Raw genomic sequence first — 23,093 nt, forward strand, 5'->3', positions numbered from 1 at the left:
GAAAAGGAATTAAATAAAAAGGATATACAGAAGAGGCTGTAGAAGGAATACATTTTTCTAACTTTTGTATTTGGATTTAATCACAGAATAAGATCAGACTACTTCAGGTACCCACAGGGTATAAACTTAGTCTGCCTGGGCAGGATTAAGTTCACCCATTTGCTATAATTGTAACAAAGAAATAATGTGACTTCACTGCTCAGGAAAACAGGGCTGCCCTGCAGGAGTGTTCTTGCTGGTGGCTCACGCTGAGGCTCCTACCTGCAGATGCAAGAACACTTCTTTTCAAGTTAACATCCAGCATTTGGGCAAGGTTCACCGCACACCGGGCTAGCTACTTATCAATGTTCCTTCGTATCGTAAGGCTTAAGAATTTTGTAGTCAGGATATTTTTTCCAAGTTTATTAAAAATTCTTATGTGTTTCTATTATGAAATATTTGTATTACACTATTTTAGTTCCTTTATTTGTATTTTGTAATTTGTATTTTTTCAGTGATGTATTTCTGAACTGCTTCCTCGAGCCTTCATAGTTCTCCAGGCGTGTCTAGGTTTCAGTGGGTAGGCAAAGTATGTTTTGTTTGTTTTCCCCTCAGTATTTTAGTGTGTATGTAGTGATGGTAACCATTTCTTCTCAGGGACCGCAGAGAGAGGCAGTCTCCAAAGCACACAATGGTTTTGATTTCAGGGATTTTTTGTTTGTCATGCTACCAGAAATTTTCTGAGGAAATTAAGTTCCTCATGGAAACCACATGAAAAGGGAAGTGGCAAATCTTACTATTCAAATTCTCCTTGTCTTAGACATATCTAATTAGAACTCCAGCAGATAAAGTCTGTGTGTGGCTCAGGGTGATTCCATCCCAAATAGCAGAGACTTGAAAACAAGGGGAAACAATGGAACTTAAACCAGAAATTGTTAAGCAGTTTAGGTATGTGGTGTGCTCTCATTTCCCCAAAGTAATTGTCTGTGAGGTTGTACAGTCTAATCAAACAATCCATTCTGAATTACATGCATATTATAATGCCCTATTGTACATGATTTAATTTTAATTTGAATGATCATTTAATGTTGGCATAGCTTTGTCATTTAAAGACATCCCTTCATGCTGAAGCACACGTTCTGCCCAGTTAAAATAGAAGGTCAGCTGCTTACAAGACTGTAAGTTTTAACTTTAGGAAAGAAGCATTAGGAAATAAAATTTTAGGGGATGAAAAGAAGATCACTGTGCGATTGAATAAATCCATGGTACTCCGATGTTATTAGTATTATTTGTAGCTCTCATCTCTTCCCTTCTCCTTGAAGAGGATATGGTAGAACTGGAAAAGTTTTGGAGAAGGATGACAAGGACAGAGGAAGGCAGAGAAGGGCTTTCATGCCAGTGACAGCAGGTAGATTGGCTTCTTCAGCCTAGAAAAAGGATTATCAAATGAAGATACAACGTTAGAAAAAACTTAGTGGCATAGAAATGTTGTGATTATTCAGTGACTCATCTAGTAAAAGAACTAGATGGCATCCAGGAGCCAGATTCAAAACAAACAGAAAGCACTGGTTACTCATGTTGTGCAGCAGTAAGATGAAAATCTCCATTCCCCTGGATTTTGCAGATACTGAAAGTTTTGCATGAGTTCAAGGGGAGAGGGGATGCGTTCAGGGAAGCATCACCACGCTGTGACTGGTAGATTCTTCTGTCCCTCTCCAGGCATCCAGTGTTGGCTGGAAGTATGCAGAGCTAGATCAGCTTTTGGTCTGGCTAGATATCGCCATTCTGATGTTCCAACTACATTACGTAATTTTTTAACTAATTCAGCATGAAATGCTAAGTCAGTTGTCTTGTTTTCAGAGTAATTTTTATTTTTCAAGATTTGTGTGCAAAAGGAGGTAACATGAAGATGTAGATAAATATCCTGAGGTTTAGACTGGATACTAGGAGAAATTTCTTCACTGAAATAGTTGTCAAGCATTGGAACAGGCTGCCCAGGGAAGTGGTTGAGTCACCATCCCTGGAGGTATTTAAAAGACATGTAGATGTGGGACTTAGGAACATGGTTTAGTGGTGGACTTGGCAGTGTTAGGTTTACAGTTGGACTCGATCTTAAAGGTCTTTTCCAACCTAAATGATTCTATGATTCTATGTCCCACTGTTCAGCTGAGGTTCTGTTCATTGCCTCCCTGCTCTAGGTACTGCCCCTGTCTCCTGCCATCCTCGCTGCCTGCAGGCAGATGGGAAAGTGCTCCTTAGCAACTTCCAGAAAAATTAGCCAGTTGAGCTCATAATATTGATTGAAATTATTCAGACTTCCTTAGCTGATTTTGCCTGAGAAAGTAGTCATAAAGCTGTTCCTCTTGCAGATCAGTGTTGAGGAGGAAGGTATCTTCTCCTGCAAGAGAAGGAAATAATACATAACATCCATGGATGCAGCTGGCTGTGGAAGGAGATCTATGTCTATGGCCTCAGCTCAACTTAATGTGAATTTACACCTATTTGTTTAAACTTGGCTAAACCTTAGACTTGTGTCGTATTAAACAAAAAAATCTCTTGTGAGTTGGAGCATTTACGTGTTAGTCTACACCAATTTAACACAGCTTTAACTGAAACAGATCAGATTTGTGTGGCAGAAAAGAATGAGGGAGGGAATATATTAAGAAATTGATAATTTCCATCAGGAAGGAAAGTAGCACACATGTCAATGTATAATGTACCATCTATAAATCCAGTTGTGAACCTGCATGTAATACTAGTAATTAGTTACTTCCATAAATATTTCCACTGGAGTTAGTCAGACTACTTACACAAATAACTGCTCATTGTTTTAATTGACTTCACAGATTTCCCAGTCTGGCCTGATGTTATCAGACTGAAATTATAAATTACTTTGAATGTACATTCATACAAAAGTTTTAATAAAATAATTGAAAAGACATTATTTTAACACATACTCTTCAACATACAATAGTTTTTGCCTCCAGCAATACCAGTGTAAAAAATTTAATATTATTCTAACAATGAATTCATACCTTTAATTCTGTAACAATGGCAGAGAAAAATAATGTGCTTAATGATTTTTTTCCCCCTTTGTGCTTAAAATTAAAAAAGCACGTTCAAGTTGGGCTTGAAGGGTAAGACTGTGTGACTGGTATCAAAATCTTACTGACGCTGTTCTGAACCTGAATCTTTTTCTAATTATTGGCTCAGTATTGGCGCCAGTTCTGTTTAGTATCTTTATCAATGATCTGGACAAGGGGATCAAGTGCACCCTCAGTAAGTTTGCAGACGACACCAAGTTGGGTGGGAGTGTTGATCTGCTTGAGGGTAGGCAGGCTCTACAGAGGGATCTGGACAGGCTGGATCAATGGGCCGAGGCCAATTGTATGAGGTTCAACAAGGCTGAGTGCTGGGTCCTGCACTTGGGTCACAACAACCCCATGCAACGCTACAGGCTTGGGGAAGAGTGGCTGGAAAGCTGCCTGGCGAAAAAGGACCTGGGGGTGTTGGTCAACAGCCGGCTGAATATGAGCCGGCAGTGTGCCCAGGTGGCCAAGAAGGCCAACAGCATCCTGGCTTGTATCAGAAATAGTGTGGCCAGCAGGACTAGGGAAGTGATCGTCCCCCTGTACTCAGCACTGGTGAGGCCGCACCTCAAATACTGTGTTCAGTTTTGGGCCCCTCACTACAAGAAAGACATTGAGGTGCTGGAGCGTGTCCAAAGAAGAGCAACAAAGCTGGTGAAGGGTCTAGAGAACAGGTCCTGTTGAGGAGTGGCTGAGGGAACTGGGGTTGTTTAATCTGGAGAAAAGGAGGCTCGGGAGACCTTATCGCTTTCTACAGCTACCTGAAAGGAGGTTGTAGCGAGGTGGGTGTTGGTCTCTTTGCCCAAGTAACAGGTGATAGAATGAGAGTAAATGGCCTCAAGTTGCGCCAGGGGAGGTTTAGATTGGATATTAGGAAAAATCTCTTCACTGAAAGGGTTGTCAAGCATTGGAACAGGCTGCCCAGGGCAGTGGTTGAGTCACCATCCCTGGAGGTGTGTAGATGTGGCACTTAGGAACATGGTTTAGTGGTGGACTTGGCAGTGCTACATTAATGGTTGGACTCAATGATCTTAAAGGTCTTTTCCAACCTAAATGATTCTATGATTCCAATTTTATAAATGTAAGGGATTAAGATAAAGTTTAAAGGGGTTCATCAGTATATGTTAATTAAGTTGATCACTTGAAATGTAGTTCCCTCAACAGAGATTTTTATAAATTTTGTGTCTTCTTAATTAGTCTAGTTGATGCATCTTCGTACATGGAGCTGCATCTCTTCATGTTCAGAATGAAATTTTACTGCTTTTTGCATCTGTCACTCTGGAAAGAGTCAATGCAGCTAAGTGTCACCTATCTGGATTCTGCACTGACTTGTGTATGAACACTGCTGTTTGCTAGAGAGATACTGAAGTAAAGATGCTGTCATTAGTCTTGGGAATCTGAGTTCAGACTTTTATTATTATTCCTGTCCTGAAGGTGTTTCACAAGACAGTTCTCAGTCTGATTTGACCCAGGTTCCAAAACAGACTTGTAGTTCCCTTTCTCTGCAATTCTGTGTGTTGGATTAGGGCTGTGAGATTGTTTGCAGTTCTACAGTTTGAAAACATCCATATTTGTTGAACTACTCTGTAAATTTAGAAATCATGCCAACTTTCTTTTCTATTTGAATTAGAGTGTTTATTTATCAGATACTGCAAAAATACTAATTTTCCACTTTGCTTTTGGAACTTTTTATATCCAATTTTGTATAAGCTGAATTTTAAATTTAATTATATAGTAGGTAATTGAAGAATGCTAAACTTATTTTAATGTCCCATAATCGTATATATCTTTTGTTACAGTCTGTCCCGTTCCCTCTTAAAAAGAAGTGAAGACTAGTGCTTATCACACTAGCTAAGGCTGTCTGATTGTTTTCTTCTGTCTCAGCTGTCTATAGTTGTTTCTTACAAACTTTTCAGATTCAGAAGATTGTTTTTGTTCTCTCCCTGCCCGGCAAATTGGAGTCTTGGCGAGGACTCTTTTGTACTACCGTACTGCGAGGAAGTGTATTTTTTGACTGGCGTCAACTGTATGTTTCACATAGAAGTATCAACAAAAATGCCTACACCCATAAAGCTCTCAGGTTTTGGCATTGTTCTGCTTAGAGTTTCTGCCACTGTGCTTTTCCCTCTGTCTAAATTCTTCCAGTATGTTTAGAGGAACAAATAAAGCAGCAGCTGCAGCCATAAACATGAAATGCATATGCTAAAATATTCAGCAGTTCTTTATAGATGAAAAATTGCTCTCTATTTATAAATGTATATATATGTTTATGTACAGTATTTCAGAGTTTATTTCTTGGCCTCTATGATGTTTACAGTTGTTTCACAATGTTTTGACTCCTCCAGGAGGGATCATGAAATTGCTTTTTTTTCCATAAGCAAATACAGCTGCTGAAATATCTCTAAAAGTCAAAATGTTCCTGAAGGAATTCCAAACAGCACTGAAGAAAGTCATAAACTTGCCATTTTAAATTTCACTACCTTTATAGACAAGTGACTTTTCAAAAGGTGAGTACACACAACACAACATTTTTATATCCATTTTCCCACCACAATTATAAAAATAAATTATATTTTTCTTAACTGTCAAAAGTGTTCTGGTTGTTTCATTGGAGAAATCTGGTATATACTATTGAAATATTCTCAAAATTTCTTCTCGGTTTTATTACAGTTTTAATTTTGATTGTCCTTGATTTATAATAGAAAGCTCTCTTTTAAAAGAGAAGGATCTCCCATATGTTATGTGAAAGGCTGAATGATGTCAAGACTGACTAATTTGAGGTGGGTTCTGCATCTTTGGCAGCTGATAGGGGTTTTATAATTATTTTGTCCTACAGCAGAATACAATGTTGTCTGCATAATAGTTATTCTGCATTACAGTTAATCTAGAAAGACCTGCTGGTGTCAGTGAACACTTGCAGAAGTTGGCAATCTCTCTCCCAAAACTGTGAACTAAAATACTGTGATACTGATTTGTCCATTCATTTCATCTACAGCCAACTTCAGTGAACTTGTGAAGAAATTCTTTAATGCCTCCATGTATGCTCCATCTCCACTTTCTGCTGTGCCTTGCTCTGCAAATACTCTATGGCTTCCCTATCTCACTATGTTATGGCAAGATTTCTGTGTGCCTCACAAGTTCTTCTTCCCCTCTCTTCCCTCTGTAAGATGGTGATTGCCTCTTTTTAGTCATCCCATATTTCTTACATCTTTCTCCTGAAATGTTTGTGTCTTGTTTCATGCTGCCTTCATGCAAAAGGTCAATATTTTAAAACTCTTTGAATATACAAAACTCTCTTAAGATACTGTTATGCCAGAAGATGTTTTTGGCAGCTATTAATTGGCATTTGATATAATGACAAGTACCGACCTGACAGACTTTGCTGTCTTATCAGGGTACCAGGAGCATTGTATCCCTTTGTGTTCCACCTCCCATTTCCCTCTTCCATCTCGGCATTTTCACACACCTCAGACAGTTCTGATGATTGATGCCTGGGAACATAATTCTCAAGTGCTGGACTGAGATAGTAAACACCAAGTGAAGTTACATGAAGTTATAGTAACTTGATGACATTAGGTCTCATCTTGCTCAGAAGTAATTAAATGTCCTTGAGCTAGCTGTTCCTATTGCAAGAATCTTAGAGATTTCTATTCCTAAATGAGAGCTATGAAAGTGGGATTTTCTGAAATATAATTGTAGGGAAGTTATCTTTTCCAGCCACCCTACTTGTTCCAACTTTTTTTTATTTCTCTCTCTGTGTATTTATTAAAAAACTGTGTTACCTAATTTGAAAAAGAGCTTTCTTCAGGATAAAGCTTATACCAAGCTACCATTATAAAATTTGGATTTTAGCCTCTTTTAAAGCTCCTTCTTTTGGGGACGAAAAAAGAGATTCCCACACTGTACTAGGGATCAAATACAGCTTGAATCCTGTGAGTTTTATTAGTACTCTTGAATTAGTTCACTTGGATATTTTTCAGGGTCATATTATTTTAGCAGAGCTCACAGATACTAAAAATGTAACCTGGTACGCAACTAAAATGTTAGTACTATATAGGAACTCTGACATGAGGAGATCTCAGAATAATTATTTTTTCTAGTATTTTTCTAGCTCCTATTCTTAGATTTCATATCATGTTTTCTCATTTTGTATGGTTTTGGGGTTTATTTGTTGGGTTTGGTTTGGGTTTTTTTACGTATGGCCATGCAATGACTTACAGACATGAATAATGATACTACTCACACAAGTTAGACCAGTTCTTGTCCTCAAGATCTCTATGTCCTGTGAAGGGGTTCCTTTTCTATGTAATTACTCCCTGCAAGGTCAAGGGACACCGTAAAGGGTGGGCTTATGTTGGATGGAGAGAAGGGGAAAAACATTCTTGGATTAGTCTTATGGAAATGACAGAGAAAAGTTCATAGCAGTCATATCTATAGGAGTCCCATCCACTTGGGGATTTCCTGAAGGCAACAGCTGGACTCCCCAGTTTAACAGATTTTCAATACTAAGCTGGTCAAAGCCCTAAGCAAGTCAATTTAGTTTTGAAGTTAGCCCTGCTTTAAGCAGGACATTGGACAAGATGACCCCAGAGGCCTTTTCCAGCCTAAACCTATTATTCAATGCCTGTTCTTTAAGAGGTATTGTTTTGCATGTTGTCTAACGTTTATGTGATGGTAACATAGCCAACTATTAGAGGATTTAAAAAATACTCAAACAATGATAGAGAGACAGTGCAGCCTCTTACAAGTCTTTCATGAAGTTGTAACTGTAGACCCACCTAGTTTGCTCACATTGTGACTTCTGTTGTTTGAACGTGGGTCTCACATGTCGATGTTGTGTTCTTTACACTACACGTTTATCTTGCACAGTCATATATATCCCTGGATCTAATTAACTGTATTTTGGTATTTTTGTTACTTTCTAGAACTTCAAACAATGAGTCAGGCTGGTGAAGAAAGTTCCAGTTCCAGTGACACAGAATTGGAAATCGAGAAGGAGCAACCTATCTATGCTCTAGCTCCAACAGTTTATAGCCGAGATGAGGGATCCACTGATGTAACAGCAAGTCCTGCATTTCAGTGTTTAGATGAGGTACCATGTACCCCAGCTTTCTCTATAACAGTGCATATTGTGTCCAAATCAATTGATCTGAAATGTATATTTTGTTGTTAGTAATTGAAGGTTGTTACCATAGGCTATCTGTAGCTTCCCTATTTCTTCTCTGATTTTTTTTCTAAGTGGTAAGAACATTTTGTGAAGCAGAAACATACATGGGGCATATTCTTGCTGGGGATGGTGTGCTTAATAGATAACCATGTTGGTTTTTTCAGTGATCATAACCTTAAGGAGAATGAGAATAGAGAGATCTTGTTTTTGTAGTATTCTAGCTATAGAGGTAATTGCATCATGATTTTTAGAAAGGCTCAATAGCTGCAGGAAAAATCCAAGGTAAGTGGCTCCTGAGGCACTAATAACTGATGATAATAGAGGAAACCTTTTGGAACTCAGTTTCTTTTGCAGAATTTTCTGTGTTAAGGAAACTTCTAGAATACTAGAAATATTTTAGGATTTAAGATATCGAATACATATCAAATGGAATTCTTAAAAATGTAATGCCAGAAGAGATGTTAATAGATCATCTAATCCAAAATTTACATTGAAGTAGATTCTCTACAGATATTTGTCTAATTTGTTCTTTGAAACTTTGATTGATGGAGATAGCTCTTTGGGTATCCTTTTCCAGCATTTCATCATTGCTAGAGTTTTAAAAAAGAAGTTTTTCCTAAATCCCAGTTTAAATTTCCTTTGGAGTGAATAATGCAGCTTTCTTCTTGCCTTTCCCACAGTGACAATGGAGAGCAATGAATTTCTGCCCTCTTTATAATAAAAATGTACATCTCTCTTATATCCTAAGCAGGCTTTGTTCATACTTCACGTTTTTCTTAAAGTTCCTACTTTAAGTTGCTTTACCTTGGGCTCCTTCCAGCTTGGATCTGGCAGATCAGTTTGCTAGCCCAGCTCTCTCTCTCTGCCTTGGACCTAAGGTCAGTAGAAAGCAAGGGGCGAGAATTTGTAGTGAAGAGGAAAATAGGACTGCCTCTTTCCTATCCTGCTATTAGATCATACTGAACATAGCATGAAGCTGCACAGTCAATCTCTTGTGCATTCAAGTGAAGTATACAGGAGGCAGAGAGATTTTCACTTCCAGTCCAGTGCCAGTATATGGTGAGCCCACAGCTTCCAGCATTGTTGTAGCACAAAACCCCTTTCTTTTTAGTCCAAGGCAGCTGCAAAAGTCCAGGACAGCTCAACTCTCAAAGAGAGCTGACCTCTCACCTTACAGAAATCCTCCTGTCCACTGAAAGTATGGGAACTGCACTTTGGGGAGTACTTTATTTTCCAGCTACTCCCATACTTTTTCTATAGATTTTCAGTTGTAGAATTTTTGATATTTCAACAAGAAGCATATGCCTAGTACAAGATATCTTTATCCCCCACCCTTCCCCAAATAAAATAAAACTAAATGATATAACATTCTAAAATATATTCTACATTTCTGCTTTTTTTTCCTTATTTGTAATCATGGTTAAAACTTATTTTTCTAGACTTATTCTAGAAAATGATCAGATCATTTGGCTGATTTTTTTCCCTCCAAAAAATCTTCCCAAAGAAGGTATTCTGCATGTCAAATTTAAGGCCAACTTGTTTAACTCTGATAACATTGTAAACCATTAATGGGAAATATAGGCTAACCTTAGTATTAGAAGTTGTTCCCAACTCAGGGAAAAAAGGTGCAGTGGAAAATCGAAGTAAGCAATTTGCGTAAGATTTCATAAATGAGGTCTTTCGGTCATTTTGTCAATTTTTAAAAGGGAACTATGACTCATTTATTCTTACTACAATTTTTAACAATTCGTACTTGTGCTTTATGGCTCAATTTGGCTTTTCATCACTTATTCACATTTCTTCTCTTCCACTGACGTGTTTGTTTTCCTTTGTTGAACTTTATACATAATTCAGAGATAAATATATGACTTTGGTCACCATAGAGGTTGTTGCATTGACACTGGCTTCAGCTTCTTGGAATAGCTTTCAGAATTTTTCCACAGAAGCAGAATTGTATCATATTATCTTTGGTTTACTGGCTAGTCATTTATGCCTGCGTAGCAGCAAATACTTATCAGAAGGGACACCTTTTGATATTATAAGATTTATTTGAGAACAGATATATCCCTTCTAGCAGTAAACCTTCCAGTCAAGCCAGTCTTCTTTCTCTCATGTAAACAGCAGATAGTCAAAGATATAAATAGCAAGAAGTCAAACATGCACTCTTTCTCTCCCCTTCATTTTTAATAACACATAATAACATTGTTTAGCCTTGTGGGTTAAGTAAAAATATTAAAAACTGGGCAGAGGTTTGAACAAAAGCCACTCAGTCCATCATGACTTGCTTCTTTTCACCAAGTGCTTTTATTTATTACCAAGTTGATATCAGCCTAACTCAGTACTTCCACTGCTGTTGGTTAGGGGACTGTCATATATTCACAAAATGAACTTTCCACTTCTTTTAGCCTTTGTTGTTATGTCCTTGAAATAAAGACACACTCTAACACTTCTCTTTAACACTTCTAATTGAATTTCTTGACTTGTGAATCTTTCCTCATATCCTGTTTTCTTCTAGTGTACACCGTTAGAAATAAATCAATCATCTACATCATGTTAATAACTTTCATGGAAAACTACATAGTCTGGTACCTGTGTGATGAAATAAATGTATTACTTGGATAAATGCTACATTAAGATGCAATAAATTATGCTGTTTTCATTTTGAATTTAGTCCATTATAGACTATGTATATGTAATTTGATTCTTAAAAGGCAGCAAAAAATATATTTAATTTTATGTCATGTACATTTTCTAAATTTCAAAAGCTATTAATTTTATAAAATGAATATTTTACTAGTAGCTAGCTTCAGCAAAATGGTCTGAATTTATACTCATCCTTTGCAGGCAAATTTATGATTTTTTTGCAACAGATGGTAATATAATACATTTTACCTCTCCCTTTATCCTTATATCATCCTTGTTACAACACTACTATTACTGCTAAAGCAGCACAGGACACACTGAAATTGCCATTTGACTAGAAAAAGCAACAGAACATGACATGAAACTGGATTAAATGCTAAAAATGACAAGATTAGGCAGAATGATTAACAAATTGCCTCCTGCCCAGTCTCATAATTTTTGTTCCCGTAATTTTTGCCCTTCCCTGCACTGTATAGTAGCATTTTTTCCCTCTGGACACTCAAGTTGTTCTTTCCTTTCCTCCACCTCATCCAGGCTTTCCCATTTTAATGGGAACATAAATAAATAAAACATCAGTTGTCATAATAATGCTGTTGATATTTAGTATGTAATCTATTATAGTCTTCAAATCCTTTTCTGTTGCTTAATTTTTGTTTTGTTACCCGAATCACAATTAACCCCAGAGACCCCTGGGAAACAAAGAAGACCCCTACTCTACACATCTTTCAATTTGACAGTGAATCATTGACAGCTACGCTCCAGGAACAGTTTTCCATCCACTTTATCTTTGCAAAATTTCAAAGATTTAATAAAGTTGATGAATTGCTCACAAAATCTACTGGTTCACCTTTTTGTTTCAAGAGACTATCCAAAAAACAGTATTCTTCAGGTTCTTTTAGTTAGAAGGAGAAATCAGTCATGGAGCCTCGTATCTTTTAATTCTGTTTAGTTAATTCTGTTTATTTATAAATTAGGTACAAGCTCTTTTTTTTCCGGGGAAAAAAAAAAAGGAGAAATCAAATGGTGGGAGAGTAGCTTCTCCCAGTTTGAGGTCTTTTTCAGTTAGTATTATATTAGCAGTTCTTGTTAGGCTTTACTCAAGAGTGATGTCTCTGAGCTTTTCTATGCTGTGCTTTTTCTTTCTCTTCCTTTTGTTGGTATGTTCTTGGGTTAGAAAGATAGTTGTTAGTTCACTCAAATGTATACATCTATTTGTAAAACAATACCAGAAAAAGGATTCCGCAACATTTATCTTGCATGTCTTTGTAGTGGACGCTGTGAGGGAGCTATTCGTTCGGTAAAATAGTGTATTTGTGAATGAAAAGTGCTTTACTATTTACCAGATTCAGTGAGTGGGTACCTTGTTTGGAAGGTACCACAATAATCCCTTTCTGCTAATGAACGTTGTCCATTTATGTGCTAAATCTAAACCTGCAGAAGAATAAGCTCCTTTGGGAGATTTCTCTGATTTGGTCTAATGCAGACTGTTGCACTCTGTATCCTATAAAGATAAAATGGACTGTGCCTCCTATCTGATACCAGCACCAAATCTTTCATTTGCACTGCTTTTTTTGATGGAAATTGTCACTATCATGCTATATTTCTTTTTTTCTGGTGTCCAAGTATCCTATTGCCACCATCCATCAGGAAGCAGAAAGAACCTTTCATTAATATTTTTTATGACTATTTTGAAACTTGGTCTTTCTGAGATTAATGAACTTCTTACCCCTGACTGCCAAAAGTGGTTGAACTGCTAATAAAGATGTTAGCCAAAATCCTGGAAACACAGAGCAAAATCTCCATGTTTACCAAAAAATGAACAGTATAGTGACACAGACTTCTCAAGCAAATTTTGCTTTTGCTGATCTGACGCTGGTTCAGGTGGATCTGCTAGCTGGAAGAGCTTTAAAGTCATGGAATGATGCAGACGTTCAGTGTTTGAATGTGGTTTAAGGGGGGAAAGGTACTTTTCATTTTTCTCTTTTTTCTCATCTGTGCTGCAGGAAAGAAGAGAGAGTCACATGAAGGTTGGCTACAGCTGTCAGATATAAATACTAAGAATCAGTATTTCATATATTTCTTCAATGGCATTCTGACATCTAACAATGCCACTCCAGATGATATAGCCTTTTCCAATTTCTTTTGCTAACAAGCTGTCTTTTAATTCTCTCCTAACTTAGGTTAAATGGTAGGTGTAAACAACTTTCCTTTTAAAAAAAAAATGTTGATACATCTTTAAATGAAAAATTTCCTAGAAAAGCTAGCTTGGTAGACTAAGATAGAAACTTTGTTTTTTTTATATGAGCACCAGTTTAATTTCTGTTCACCTACACATACTGTAGCGTGCTTTCTACTCTTATAAAGTATGATCATCAGTATATTTTTGCATGGTAACCATAGCAGTGGATAATTTGTTTCAGTACTCTCCAAACATGTATGTGCTCTATCAAAGATGTAAAAATCTTAACACAGCTGTTGAATGCCAACAACATTTTCAAACTTAAGCTGATCCTGGCACACTCCACATTACATGCTTCAAAGGCTCCTGGCACAACAAAAAAGCTCTATAAATGTGTTGGCACAGACAGCAAAGACAGATGTTGCCTTCACCTCCACCCATAGGAATCTGACTGCTAATTAAATAAACCTTTTTTAACTTTGTTGATATGGTCACTTGGGGAGTCAGCTGGTGATGACAATGTGTCTGTAAGCTAGCGTCTGGGGTTTTTTGCAACAGCTTTCAGCAAGCAAGCAATAGTTTGCATAATGAACATTAAACCGATCGGTTGTTGCGATAGGTAAGTTGATTGTTCCAATTGGTGGCAACTCCTATAAAAAGCTGTAGAGGAGTGGGGTGAATTTACAGATGCCTTTAAACAGCAGGAGTGGGAACAGAGCCAGCGTAATATACTCTTCCTATTGAGAGATTCTTTTTACCGCTTACAGGTGACATTGTGAGGAAACAAGGCCAGGAAGCTGTTGCATGTGTTCATGTTATCACAAAGCAGGTGGTATTTCTGTTCATTTCTGAAAAGCACGTTTGAAAGCATTTATGGTGTGTTGTTTCTTCTATGCTGTTATAAAGTCAAGTGTAGATTTCATGCCACACAGAGGAAACACAGCTCCCTAAAGCTCCAAGACTAGGAGAAGGAATAACCTTCAACTGCAGCATCTTCTTGCGTTTTGGCCTTTTCTCAACAATTTCTGAGACTCATGAGACGTAAAAAGACAAGCATATTGCTGTCTTATGTTCCAAAGCTGTCTCCCTCTTCCCCTTTTCTCACCCAAAATATGTATTTGAGATCTGATATTCCAAAACAGGGTGACCTTGTACTAAAATTGTGAGTCTACATGGCCTTGGCTTATGATGTTTATGTCAGCACAACCGTGTGGTGAGGAAGCCAGAGCAATGTTAGCCAAACATACATTTGATAAAAATGTCCAGTGGTGGAGAATCATCTGTTATATGGATTAGGTTACTTTAAATGTTAAAAAGGTGATTTCTGTTTTACTTATTCAAAAAACCTGTGTCCAATTACTCCTTAATGAACACAGCCTTAAAGATTTGCATGAGAAATAATCCTTCTCTTTGGGTTTAGCATATAGAGGTTGAGCTGCAGAGGTAAGTAGGGGGGCTTTTGCACTTTGTCTGAAGAAAGAAATGAGAATTTCTGTTTCTCAAAGTGGATCTTATTTCTCCATAAAAATCATTGATTCCATGTAATTGCTTAAAAATAAGTGTGCAAAACATACTTATTTTCTACTGTGTAATTCTAAATGTTGGCATACTATTTCAGTAGAAGTGTAATATTAATTAGACTTATGGTTTGTCTTGATTATATGGACATAATTAGGTAATTTGGGATATTTTTAACAGTTATTGATTATTTTCCAAATGGGTTCTTCTTTTACTGAGATCAGAAAAATTTGATGAACAAGGACTGAAAAAATAGTATTGATTCATATCCTGTTCTCATGACTTGTGTGAGGGCTGGATTTGACACATCATCTTAAAACATTGTTTTCTGTTTCTGGTTACCATTAAGGGTGATAGCCAAATTCACTTCTGGCAGAAATATTATAACTCCATAAAAGTTCCATTAAAGCTGTGAATGAAAGAGATCAGTTTAGTAAGTGGAATGTTTGCATTTAGCAGGGCCTGTGGATGGTATTGCTCAGCCATTTTTCTTTGAAACTTATGTCAATGTCTTCAGGCCCATATATATCATATTATTTTTCTCTTATCTCCTGCAAAAAAGAACACATTTATAAAAATATATTTCTAATCTCTTTCTTGGTAGGCCAGTATTTAGTTCTTACGTCATCTTTTTTTCTCTATGAAAACTTAAAGTCACATCCTTCCCGTTTTGATTTTTCTATGTATGATTTTACATGTAAGTCATAGAAGCTAAGTAAATTTGGCAGGGTCTTTTTTTGTTTGATTTTGGTCTAAGTTATAAACACAGTGTCCTAGGTATGGATTGAGAACCATCTTAATTTCCTTTGAAAATAATCACATAAATGCAAGTTTATTTTCCACCAAATTGTCAAACTACCTGTTGTTTGCAACTCACTCTCTGAGTTTGACAGCAGTGTTTCCCAAAACACACCATTAAGGAAACAGATATTTGCATAAAATAAGGAAGAAAAAAAATTAAAAATCACTGCTTTCAGAACTTCTTGTCATTTCTTCTCTGGTTTTTTTTTTTAACTTTTTTTTGTTTAAGCAATGCATAGAAAGCCAAGACATTACAGTCTGCTTGGCTGATCGCATTGAACAGATGGGTTTGTGCCTTTATTTTTTGGAAACAACCCGTAGGAATTTTGCTAGCAAACCCACTGTTAGTAATCTTCTTCACTAAAATTCACAATTTAAACATTAGCAAGATCAAACCCACAAGTGTTTTCATATGATAATCAGTGTTACATAGATGTTTTCTGTAAATTGAAAGACATGTTTTGCATTATTAAGCCTTAAGCAGAGACCAAGTGCTTTTGTTTGTATAAAAAATTGTATGCTTTAATTTGGGGTATTATATCTACTCACATGCTTTGATGAAACTTGCATGTGATCTGAAAGGTTGTGTGTAATACAAAAAACAGATGAGTTTGCTTCTCCTCTTTCATGTTAAAAGATACAGGTTGTGTAAACTCTTGACTGGGCAATTAATTACTTTTTTCTCTTCCAAAATATGTACAGTTTCAAAAAGATGTCTGAGATTTCAGCCTTTGGTGTTATCTGGCAGCTGAAATGTCATAAAACAGATCTCTTAAGAACTATCGTTACTAGCAATTACTCTCCTGGCACGTCACATAGTCGTCTTTGTTGGTCATCTAAAGTTATCTGTGTTTTCTTATTGCTTCATTTTTTACAGAAAATCAATAAAACAATTTATGAGAATTTTTTTTATAGTGCTTATAAACATCTATGAAAGTAGTACAGCTTTAACAGTATGACTTAATTTTATTACACCAAGGAAAAAAAAATAATGTTTGCAACAAGTAGATGTAGTTACACTTTGTAAAACTAGTACACATTGATAGAGATTCAGCTACAACAGTTCCAGGCAGGTAATATTCAGATTTGTGTAACAACATTACAGTTCCTTTTTCTTTTTTTTTCTTTTTTTTTTTCTTTTTAAGACATCAGACAAGGCTTTGTAGGTGATGATAGTCACATTTGCTTATTCTATTAAAATTTCTGTGTTTTACAAAGTTTCCTTTAAACAGGATAAAAAAAGGACAGTTTCTCTTCTAACAACTTAGCAGGAAAAAGACATTTTCAAGTAGAAGCTTGTAGATACTGTAAGTCATACTTAGCTAGTTACCAGATAATGAATAGGAGCAAATTGTGCATTTCATGCGAAATGATTAAATATAATCATATGCAATTAGATATTTGCTCTTCTAACCAATACTTCATAAGTTGCGTTTTTTTAGACAATCCTTTTTTATCCCAAAATAAATATTCTATAGCTTCAAAACGTGTTCTTAAGCAAAGATTATACATCTTGCAATTAAAATTTGCCATTACTCTTTGAAATATAATAAACCAAACTACACTTCACACTGAAACATCCTTCAAAGTATTTACTTCCTTAAAATATATATATTAATATTTTACAATTTAGCAATTGCACTGTTGCTCATTTGCATAACTTGTAACCGTAATAGTTCTTGTTATCATCTCAAAAAACAGTAAAAGTCATATTTGTAAAGTATTAGGTCAGGTGTGTATACTTTTTTTTTTTTCTTTTTGGCATATGTTTTGTAACCAAAAAGCCTATGCCAGCAAAGACCACACTTTAACTGGTAAAGAAATACAGTCTTAGTATAGTTTATCTGCATCTCAAGATTGGCATAAGCAATATAGCAAAATACCCCCTTGCTAAGATAAATTGCATCTCTGCTCAGAATGTTAGTCACTGTAATGATAGAGACATGTCCTTTCTAGGGTAGGCGATAAATATGTGTAGTCAAATTTGTGCTTACTATCTGCAACATAAGCTTTAGTAATAGTATCTCTAATTTGCACTTCCTGAAGTATTTGAAAATTTGATTGTTTCATTTGTTATATTTTAGAAGAAAAAAGTCTTTCACATATTGTCTTTTCTGTTTATAATTGCCAGTGGGTTGTTCATGTTTCTGTGGCTACAAAAGGGGTATTCAGAAAATGGGGAGAACACAATCTTTTCGCATCTTACAAAATATTTATAATCTTTCTTATAATTTTAAGGTCTAATGGTACCTAGAGTGAGAAGTACTTAAATGAGAGCTTGAGTCTCTACAAGAGTCATGTGGTAACAGTTGGCTTACCTAAAAGATTCAGGAAAAAGCAAAATGGCACTGGAAACTCTTTTTGTATGTATTTAGAGGCATTAATGCAAAGACATGGATTCTTCTTGATGTGTCTTCTTCCTACCTGTCTACCTGCCTATATAAATGTGCAATAAGCTACATAACAGCTCCTTTCTCCTACAAATGACAAGTAGGAGCTTGAGCTTGAACAGAGGAACCAAAATGAGCAAGAAATGTTGTCTGTCATTACGTGCTCTCTACATTATTTCCACTTGCTTTTATTTAATCCTTTCACCAACTTCTCTGAATAATCTTTGATAAAGAGGATAAGATTTGAGGAATCATCTTAATTTTCTAAGTTTTCTTCAAGGCTTTTTTTGTGTCTTTGGGCAAACCATGTGGCCCTCTGTTTCCTAGTCCTTTAAAAACAATAATTTGTAGTACTTTTCCTCATTTGTATTGATATTGCCATGGTATACCTTTGAAGTTGTGAAGGATAGATGATACAAAAAGTCAGGCTGTTTCAGAGAGACTTATTTTCATTCTAAGTGTTGACAAATTTGTATGTTATCAGTTATACCTCTGAGATACTTTCAGGTTAAAATGTAGGTGTTCATTCAGACACAATTTGTGGAAGACCATTTAAAAGTTTTAAATCATAAAATCTGGTATATGACAGTCAGTAAAAGCACCAAAAGCAATGTTTAGAATATTTACATAATGATACCAAGACTTAACCTGTGCTAAGTTTTAGCAATAACTATTCAGAAACATTCATGCTGTTTTTAATACATTATATGGGTCAAACCATCTCTAAAAATTTATGTGGAAGTATGCTGTTTTGTCTAGAACTATTTTATGCCAAACATAACTAAATACTTGAATTCTGAGTATAATACTGAGTAAGTATGATTTTGAGTGCAATCCAATGCAAACTAGTTAAGAGAAAGGTGTAGAATTACTGCACAAAACTTTTGGGTCTGATCATGATTTTTACTGATTTAAAGGCTTGCCTATATCCACTGGGAATATCATCAGAAATACCATGCCATGTACCCCAGAAAATGCCATTGCGAACACCTTTGTATTTCTTGTGGTAGTACTTGCCATTGAGGTTGGCAGACAAGCATGCATCAAACCACCAGCCAGAGCTGTAGTATGCTCCACAGTTTCCTGAAGGATACCTATCGTTGTCCTTGTCCGGAGTTGTAAAGAACTTTTGATCGTGGTTGTAATGCCTGCTGTAGTGAAGGGCATCTCCTGCTGTGCCGCTATAGCCATGAACACTTAGACGGTACTTTAGATATTCGTTGGCCACATAGAAGTGTTCGTATTTCGCGTACTCTCTGATACCATTGAAATCTTCAAGTTCAATTCTCAGCTGCATTTCCTGGCTCTTTGTCAGGAGGTGAATTTTGTCATTCCCCAGCCAAAACTCCCTGCTGAGGTTTCCAAAGCCATTTTTGTAGTCATTCCAGGTTCTGTTAAAGTTAGTGCTACCATCCTGACGCCGTTGCAGCACTGTCCAGCCGCCTCCATGTGTTTGCATGTCACAGTAGACTTCAAAGCTGTCATTTCTGGGGTCAGGGCTAATCCTGTAGATTCCATTACTCCTTCTGCCTGCTGTGTAATGATCAGCACAGTCTCTCTGCATTATTTGTATAACTGGTGGAAAAACAGATAGTGTTAGGATAAACATAATTTCAATTTAAAAATAAACAAAATTTTTACCCAGACTGATGTGCCATACAGAACTTGGATTGGAGAGACTTCTGCATAGGAAATAGTGTCACAGCAATTTCAGTTCTAGGGAGAAACAGTTTTTTTCCATCAGGTTTACTCTGTAATAGATGCCACCTAGGATCTCTGCATCAGATAGCTGTCCAAAAAAACCCATTTAAATGACTTTTTATATCAAAACTGCCTAATAGGGGGGCATTTTGATTGTCTGCTTTCCCTTTTTTCCTTTTCTCTTCTCTTTATCCTTTCATTACGTCCTGTAAATTCAGCCTGATTTCTTCAGTCCATATTTCTAATGCTTCATGGTTACATACTTGCTGCTTTTTGTATTTAAATGTATACCATCACACCTTGTCTATAATTTAAATCTTCATCTGGCAGCTAGTCAGGGAAAAAGCTTTGTCTATATGGGAATGACTTTAACTTGGCTATTGTTCAGTTGACATCATTTGATACGGAACATAACATCATTAGGAATGTTTCATGTGTTAATGTTGACTGTACTTTAGGAAGCAGGAAAAAAAGTAATAAAATTGTCTCATCTATTGTAGTAATACTGTGATTCCTAGAAAGATGAAGCTAGAAAAGTGATGGTGCTTTCCTGTGTATGTGGTATTGCTGGCTTTACAGTAAGGAAAAGTTTTAGCATCTACCATTAACACAGCTTTTCCCCACTGATGGGTGATGTATTTTATTCAGAAGAAAAATACCCCCAGGTTTTTTCTGCAGAGTGAAAATCCCTTTTTGATCCACAATGTCATCCAGTAATGAAATTGTGTTCAACAGCATGGTATTATAATTCCATATTCTTAAGTAAGTGATACAGAGAGCTCTCAGAAGTTCTGAGTTAAGAGTCAAACCCATAATGTTCATTCCTATTGCAGATTTGAATTTATGGGCATGTTGATTTACAGGCTTGAATTGCATATTTTTCCTAGAAAATTTAAACAATTAAACTACTTCTTGAAAGGGAGGAGTATTCTCAGGCTGCAGCAGGTAATAAGACTCAGGACTTCTTGTTTGTGAGTACAGAAGACTGGACATCTATGAAAGCACAAAGTATAGGAATCAAAGGCTTAAAAGCCAAATCTAAATCCACAATAGAGTCTCATTTATTTCACTGAACTTTGTGTAAGATCTTTGGTGGACTGTTTCAGAGCAGATATTAACAGAGAATATACATTTCAGATACAATGCTTTTATAATCCAATTCAATTCCTATTTAAATAAAGTTTTGCTATTACTTTCAGTGGATGCAGGAATAGCTCCTGTATAGGAAAAAGTTGTAGCTGTTATTCTTGCTAGTTTTCATAATGTATATATTGCTGCTACAAACACTTTTAGCATCAGTTACTGTAAAATACAAGGAATATCTACATGATCATATGCTATGAACAGTACCCAACATTTCAGTAAGTGTGAGAAATATCTAAAATGAATTTAGTCTGTTATGAAGTACTGTACTTGAATTTGATTCATTGCCCATTATCAATATACCAAATATCACTCATTCCTTTTATTAATGTTTTACATCTGAATTGAAGTAATTGATATATACTGATTGATTTAAGCTGATTGTTGATATAGTAAAAGCATTACCTCTATTATTATTCATTTGCTCTTTTCACACTTTCAAGAATTTCAGCTGTACATACACTGTACCATCTGCAGATCCTTCAACTTTCAATATGGGTAGACAGAAGAACAGTTTTATTTTAAACTTGAATGCTAAGCAACAGAGGCTTAAAAACTGTAATACAGCCTGATCTTTCTCTGCTTTATCTCTAGAGAGCCTTATCTTCATACATATGATATCTAAGTGGTAGAATATACTGACAATTTAGTGAATATTTCTTGTTTTCAAAGATTCTTATATGTAATATAAAAACTTTATGACTTTAAAAAAACCCCTCAATCTTCCCTTAGTAACGGTCAACATTAGAAAGAAATTATTAGTTCTATTTCTTGATTTTAGTTAGGACGATTAAAAAGTAAAAGAAAAAAGTGTTTGTCAGTGATAACACCTGTTTTCTGTTTTATATTGCTTATATATTAGATTCATGCTAAGGGTTTATTATTAAAATGATGGTACATGTTACCCACTTGAGAAGTACTGTTAATAAGCTTTTTTAGCTGAGCCTTTCAGATATTTGCTGTGATGACAGAAAAATTATTTTATTATCCATCTGTTAAAGACTAAACATTTTACTAGATTCACCTGATGTTTAATAATGTCTTGCAGACCTTTTCAGAATAGTTGCAATTTCACATTGAAAAAAAACCATGCCGTTTTCTAAGGCACATCTCGAGAAAATTTACCCCTTCTCATCCAAGGAGAAAATACGTGTAGTTCACTGATGTTTAATATCCTTAATGAAGGGTAGTACGGTGTAAAATAAAGTTAATTTTTCACGTTTACTAATTGAGTTGCAAAAAAAAAAGTCCTTTGAAAATTCATGTTTTAAATCTCATAATAAAGTTCAATTCTAGGAGGAACTGAACACCTGCAGCTCTCAGTAACCCTCTAGTGGCAGCTGAAATGTTTTACAGGAGTATAAATAAACACTGAAAGAGCGAATACTTCACTTGTGAAGTTAAGAACACAGCTGTTTGGTTAAAATATATTTAAGGTTGTTTAACTGATATTTGTCAAAAGCACAGAAAGCTTATACAGGCAGTAAGAATTAACAGGTTACATACCAGGTCTTGGTTGCATTGCTGGGCATTTAGAAGAACATTTGTTATCAAGGCTGTTCACAACAAACGTCAAATTAGCAACTTTGCTGTCAACATAATGTTCTACATTGTTCATATTTATGAGGCTCATCTTCTCTAAACGACCCTGCAGTGTCTGAATCTGGCTCTTTGCATTTTTTAAGCTGGTTGCCATTCTGTTAACTTTGCTTTGCAGTTCCTTTACTCTGTTATCTTGGATTTTGCTGTTTTCTGCTGGAGTTTCTGCATTAGGTAGCAGGAATTCATTACTACTTTCTCTTTCTTGGTTGTCATCTGCCTGCAGCTTGCAATCTTGGCAGCATTTCTTCAGCTTGTTTACTGTTTCTTTAAGGGTCTGTACTTCTTTGAGAGTCTTCTCAAGCAGTCTGAATTCTTTGGGTAACTGGATGGTCATAGGAGGCAGATTTATCTGATATGGACAATCCTCTCCTTCATCACATTTCCGATTAGTTTTGAGCTTTATAGGACAAGTCTCAGTAACTTTTCCTTCTTTACCATCCTCTCCATCTTCCAAAACAACTGCAAAGACATTTGTTAAAGCAAGGAGAGCTGTCTTCAGCAAGACTAAGTAAACGAGCAGCTTCATCTTCACAGAGAAACTAGCAGTATGAGGAAGTATGCAAAAGTGGAACAACTTTGTAAGGGCAGCTTGAAGCCTGTGAGTTATCAGACTGCCTACAGTGTTCTTAGAAATGGGTGGGAGTGCTTGCATCACGAGTGATTAATAGCAGAGCAAAGTAGGTAGTGCTTGCAAGAGTAGCATGTTTCAGTGAGCATTCCTGACTCAGAACTAGTGTATGTAAGCAGAATGATGAAATGCATGTGTACTGATCACTTATGCAGTTTAATTTCATTCCTTGTTGTACATGGATTTTCTTTTGGGGGAAAAAAATCACTTAGCTCTGTGTTATAATAGTCTTCTAACATCTGTTTCTTAACGT

The 23,093-nt window shown here is 36.1% G+C and overlaps 2 protein-coding genes across 2 annotated transcripts in view; one reads left to right on the forward strand and one right to left on the reverse strand.

Annotated features, from left to right (window-relative positions):
* Positions 1–8,004: 8,004 nt before the first annotated feature.
* CCDC146 (coiled-coil domain containing 146) overlaps positions 8,005–23,093 on the forward strand; it is a 68,760-nt gene continuing 53,671 nt past the window's right edge. Inside the window, exon 1 of the mRNA XM_050907721.1 lies at positions 8,005–8,160. Coding sequence (XP_050763678.1) covers positions 8,005–8,160 — 156 coding nt within the window. The remainder of the gene's footprint in view (positions 8,161–23,093) is intronic.
* Positions 16,317–22,864, reverse strand: FGL2 (fibrinogen like 2). Its single transcript, XM_050907731.1, has 2 exons — positions 22,117–22,864; positions 16,317–19,341 (listed from the first exon to the last, which is right to left on the reverse strand). Exons 1-2 carry the CDS (start codon positions 22,862–22,864, stop codon positions 18,635–18,637), a joined length of 1,455 nt encoding a protein of 484 aa, XP_050763688.1. The 3' UTR covers positions 16,317–18,634.

Source organism: Gymnogyps californianus, chromosome 1 (genome assembly GCF_018139145.2).
Source record: "Gymnogyps californianus isolate 813 chromosome 1, ASM1813914v2, whole genome shotgun sequence".
Classification (NCBI taxonomy): Eukaryota; Metazoa; Chordata; class Aves; order Accipitriformes; family Cathartidae; genus Gymnogyps; species Gymnogyps californianus.

Bases quoted from the DNA above. Each gene is read 5' to 3' on its own strand.
- FGL2 (XM_050907731.1), bottom strand. From the start codon at position 22,864: ATGCAAGCACTCCCACCCATTTCTAAGAACACTGTAGGCAGTCTGATA. The intron at 19,342-22,116 runs GTATGTAACCTG...TTTTTCCACCAG, and splicing joins AGCAATGCAACCAAGACCTG to TTATACAAATAATGCAGAGA.